Below are 5,342 nucleotides of genomic sequence, written 5' to 3'. Positions count from 1 at the left end.
TGTAAAACTAATCAAATATCTTTCGTTAAACCTGCGCAGCTCTATTTAAAATAGCTTCCTTCCTATCTCGGCTTATACCCAGCAATTTTGAAATATTAACATCAGATATATTCAAAATGTTCCGATCTTGTCTTCTCCGCTCAAGTCGTCTGGCAGTAGCTGCCAACGCAACCAGCCGAACATTCACAACCAGCTTCAGGTCGACCCTCTTACAGACGCGCGCATCGCCGTCAAGATCGGTGCTTTTACACAGAGGTGTGAACGCAAATGCCTTGTTGACTAAATATGCGCGTACGTACACGTCAGATACCGACAGAGATATCAAGGCTAAGATAGAGGAGGTCATCAAGGCTAACAAATTGGTTGTATTTATGAAGGGTGTCCCTGAGGCTCCCCAGTGCGGTTTCTCGAACGCCGTGTCGCAGATTTTGAGCATGCACGGGCTGAAGGACTACGTTAGTTTCGATATTCTGCAGGATCAAGAGCTTCGACAGGCTATCAAGGTGTGTTGGTTTGGTTTCATCTATATTTCACAAAACATGGAATATTAGGCTTCAGCTTAAGGCTGTATTTACGTCAAGGCGTGATACTCCACTGTAGTGCACGTGAAGTTTGTTTGCTTGTATGTATGTGTATAATGTATACATTTATGTGTTTATATATATATAAACACACACACGCACACGCACACACTCATATAAATATATATATATATACATGTACGTATGTATATATAAGACTACGGGAGAAAGTGACCAGCTGCCAGTATTTAAATATATATATATATATATATATACAAGCATGTATGTATACATGTATATATATATATGTCTGTGTCTGTGCATGTGTGTATTTGAAATTTTGTATATATGTGTGTATGATTTATATATATATATATATTATTGTTATTTTTATGGAATTTGGTCGGAAGTGTGTGTATTTATATTGTCGTGTATGTATATAAAAATTGTGTGTATGTGTGTTGGTATGTTTCCATGTTTGTCAATATTTATTTTCACACACACATATATATATATATATATGTATGTATATATATATATATATATATATGTATATATATATATATATATATGCGTATATATGCTATTTTATTGTATGCATGCATATAAATGTATATGTATATGTATATATATATATGTATATGTATATGTATGTATATATCTATATATATATGCGTATATATGCATTTTATTGTATACATGCATATATATGTATATGTATATATATATATATCGTTAGACAGCTCTACAAATTTATAGGTAGGGAGACATATACCTTCCTATCTTCTATAGCTCTATGCTAGTGTACTATAACTATAACTTCTCTCTAACAGGGATAGGTATATCACTACATCATCTAATAGTACCCCTCCCCTATAAGTCACTCACCCTGTGGTCGGCTAGCCTTACAACGCGGATCATCCTTCGTTAAAGGTGGCTTCGAGGGGTGATTATAACATATGTATATATATATATATGTGTGTGTGTGTGTGTATTTGTTCATATGCTTATTTATATATGAATATATATTATTGTGTATTTGCGTTTGTATTGGTATGTGTATGCTGCCATATATATATATATAGTATTCACATTCATATACATGTATGTTTGTATGTATACACATGTCTTTTATATTTGGATATATACTTGCCTACGAGCGTACATATTAGTATACGTATACGTACTTGGCAAAAAAAAGTCACAAGAATCAGTTCCTAATATCGACTTGCGTATTGATTGTTCAATCTTATACTAGCGAGTTATGCATCATATATCAATGCATGATTCTGCCTATTGATTGCAAATTCACTTTCTCTCTTTTTTAATGCTGTTTTGGGGAGAGTGATGCACAAGATTTAAATTCATTTGATGAATCTATTCCTTTAACGGACAGGTTAGATCATGGCTATCGTGTATACTTGTGTGCGGATACAAATATTATACTCCTCGGCGACAGGAATATACTGTCGCCTATCTGTTGCCGTTTTTATTGTCTGTGTAGTCAACCCCTTTGGACTTCCTGTGGCTGTTCTGTTAAATAATTGATTGTCGTCTTATTGTCCGTCTTTCGGTTACTAACCTCATTCTATCCGCTTCGATTTGGTATCTCCAGGAGTATTCTGATTGGCCCACTATCCCGCAAGTGTACATCGATGGTGAATTCGTCGGTGGGTGCGATATCATCCTGGAACTGCACAAGACTGGCGAGCTCATCAATGTGCTGAAGGGTACGTTTTGGATGTTTCGAGATCTGTGTATTGTTCTTTACTGGCTGTGATATTTGTGCACGTTCCGTATTAGAAATATTAGTCTAGCCATCGATGGTTTGCATACAATTCGTCACCATACGTTGTTTCATTCGCCAGCCTCTTGTTTTGGCTGAGTATAATGCTTCATGCACTGTGAGTTAAGCTCCTACCTACATCCCATTCTTACTATCAACAGAAGCTGGTATTGAGTCCACGATGCCAACCGAAGAGTAGAGTTCAATATAACATTAGAATGCCCGTTCGTGAAGGCACAACACCCCCAGAGCCCTCTATTCTTCCTAGTTATCTATAGATGCAAGCTACGTGTATTCGCTTGGGGTCAGAGAAATTAGACATGCTCGGCTGTATCGATTACTGTGGAGATGTGCTCAAGCTTGCCATCTACGGTAACAACGATAAAAGATGCAAATCTAATACATATTCTCTGCAAGGGTAACTAGTATATCGAATGCTCCACAATTTTGACAACATATTGCGTGATTCACAGCGGTGCAACATCATTGGTAATATCGTGCAAACTATTTGTTCTCTTGTTTACTTGCATTTTCTATATTCGAACCGGTATAGAATCAGCTGTGCTCACTGCCTTGTCAATGACGCGCTCAGTGCATGCCTTCTTGGTATCGGCACCGGTTTACTCGCCACAGGCGAATACGGGGCTTACGAACAACAGAGTCAATCTGATCAACCAAGGTGGTAGCCGAAGGCAACATGGTCTTGGCCTTTACGAGAAGTTCTTCGATGCAAATCACGAGCTCGGCCTTGGTTATAGTAGTTAGACAACTGAAAATGTCAGCATTGACAGCATCGGATATAGTAGTGAGACAGTTGAAAATGTCAGCATTGACAGCATCGGTATCACCCTGAGCAGTAGCAGTCATATCAGCCACGCCAACCACCCCTAGCATCAGTATTTAGATTTTGTAGTTGAGCTATCTGTGCGTGTCGCCTGCGTATACAGCCCAAAGCTGACGCTCACTGTTCTTCCTGGCGCATTTTCTATCTTATATCGTACCCTTTCCTATGCTCCATTCCCACGGCTAGTTGAGTTCATACGTAGCAATGTAGCTCTCCTTGGTTACTGCATCAAACTCTTTCCGACATTTTCCTTTATGGTCACGTCATGATAATGTATTGATACAAATGTTTATTTCACATCTCACAGCCAGTTGACTCTTGTGCTGGGCTATAGCCACAGTTGGGTTTTTAGGACTTTTAAACTGGGCTAGAGGAAAGGACTGCTTTCAAACTATAGTCAGAAAATCCCGATACATCTAAAGACACTTCTATGCTGTGCGCTCTTGGCGGAAACACACGCAGCTACACACTTCGCCCTCGAGAGGGCGGGGGCATGCCCTCAAATAGTGAACGAGCCAAGGGGGATTCGAGAGAGAGCGCAGCCATTCCTCGACTACCCCTAGTCTCAAGAAATGCGGTATTGCTGATTTTAATGATCGCGAATTTAATTGCTAGGGCGGCAAATTATTATCAGATGTGTTTATGTAAGCTGTCTTGTAGTTTCCCTCCGTATCGGGAGTGGGCCAGTCTGCTGCAATATCGATCGTCTGAGGAAAACGCAACATATAGTGAAATAGTCTTAGTATCCACTTGCAGATTCGGTCGGTCACGGTAAGTAATGATAACTGAAATCTACACAAATTCGTTTCCCTGAAGAAAAGCATGCTTTCAAATATACACCTTGTGCAAATTCGGGCACGGGTAACGGGAAGTGTGGGAACAAAAGGAATGGTTAACCTTACCACCCCATTGCCAAGCGGCAAGACTTCGAGGTTATAGTAAAGTTTTCACCTTCAAATCTATGTCAAAATATGACGATCACTCCTACAAATATTTTCGAACGCCATGACACGGCAGAGTGTTGCATTGCGCTAAGAAAGTACTAATTGTGGCGCAATTAATGTGGTAAAAATCACACAGCTTAAGTACGCGCGTACACAAAGATCGCGGTTCGACATACTCAAGAAGTAAAAACAGGTAAAATCATACGAGGACGATTATCGGAGCTACGGTTAGTGTGTGTGATAGAAGAGACCCTGTATCCGAACCGAAGTGCAGCAGATACCACCTTGAGTAGTTCGTGACACGAAATAGCCTTTGACTAAGGTATGGCACATGTGACATCAGCGGCATCTGATGGGATGGTTGAGGCATAGAACACTTATATGCATGCACATATACAGTCGAAACAACACGAATACAGTACGTGTCAAGCGTTGACGTAGTGCATTGATAGTACCTCTTCCGGGACGAGCCAATTGCACAGGAGCAACAGTAAATAATCGATGGCGGCCATTATAACGAACACTGGCCCGGCTATAGACCCGCATGAGTAGTACCTGTGCAAAAAGGGGTCCGATTAGACTACTCCGCGTATCTAGTCACGCTGACACCTAATTTATTCAACGGCCAATTCACTAGGAGTGACATTGCTTAATCGGTTTGCACGGACATTTACAGTTGTAGGCATGGGATGGAATACGGGAATGATGTTGCCGGCGATGCGCACGTGTTAACGTCGAATCGATTGGAGACGTCTGGGTGACTATGTCACTTTATGACACGCGTGCATTCATGGGATCAATATATGATTTCTGGCACAAAATATAAATTGCTAGATCTAGCATCACCGATAGAGGGGCACGAAGATGTATATCTGAGAGAATGGTCAGTTTGTTTTTCTATGCTCGCTATGAGGTAGAAATGTCAAAATTGAATTGCATTATTGCATATATCTGGCGGAATCCATGCTTATATCCTAGGTTGATCTCAAACCTCTGCTCAGTACCATTGAAGCACTGTATTACTAGCCAATCCAGCACTGAAACTCTCTACCTATCAACACTTAAAATAGAGTTTTATAACCAGCCATTTATATACATACACTCTAACGACAACACTCACACTCTCACACATATCCAAGCACAAAAAGCATATATATATATACATACATATATATATATATATATATATATATATATATATATATATATATATATATATATATATATATATATGTATGTGTGTGTGT

At 39.6% G+C, this 5,342-nt stretch overlaps 1 protein-coding gene across 1 annotated transcript; it reads left to right on the top strand.

Annotated features, from left to right (window-relative positions):
• On the top strand, positions 1-2,726 carry SARC_01242 (glutaredoxin). The gene is made up of 3 exons (XM_014305040.1): positions 1-503; positions 2,137-2,251; positions 2,469-2,726. Exons 1-3 carry the CDS (start codon positions 117-119, stop codon positions 2,504-2,506), a joined length of 540 nt encoding a protein of 179 aa, XP_014160515.1. The 5' UTR covers positions 1-116; the 3' UTR covers positions 2,507-2,726.
• The last annotated feature ends 2,616 nt before the right edge of the window (positions 2,727-5,342 follow it).

The sequence above is a fragment of the Sphaeroforma arctica genome (assembly GCF_001186125.1).
Source record: "Sphaeroforma arctica JP610 unplaced genomic scaffold supercont1.48, whole genome shotgun sequence".
In the NCBI taxonomy this organism is placed as follows: Eukaryota; class Ichthyosporea; order Ichthyophonida; genus Sphaeroforma; species Sphaeroforma arctica.
This window is presented reverse-complemented; position numbering and strand designations above follow the sequence as displayed.

Bases quoted from the DNA above. Each gene is read 5' to 3' on its own strand.
- SARC_01242 (XM_014305040.1), top strand. From the start codon at position 117: ATGTTCCGATCTTGTCTTCTCCGCTCAAGTCGTCTGGCAGTAGCTGCC. The intron at 504-2,136 runs GTGTGTTGGTTT...TGGTATCTCCAG, and splicing joins AGCTTCGACAGGCTATCAAG to GAGTATTCTGATTGGCCCAC. The intron at 2,252-2,468 runs GTACGTTTTGGA...TACTATCAACAG, and splicing joins GCTCATCAATGTGCTGAAGG to AAGCTGGTATTGAGTCCACG.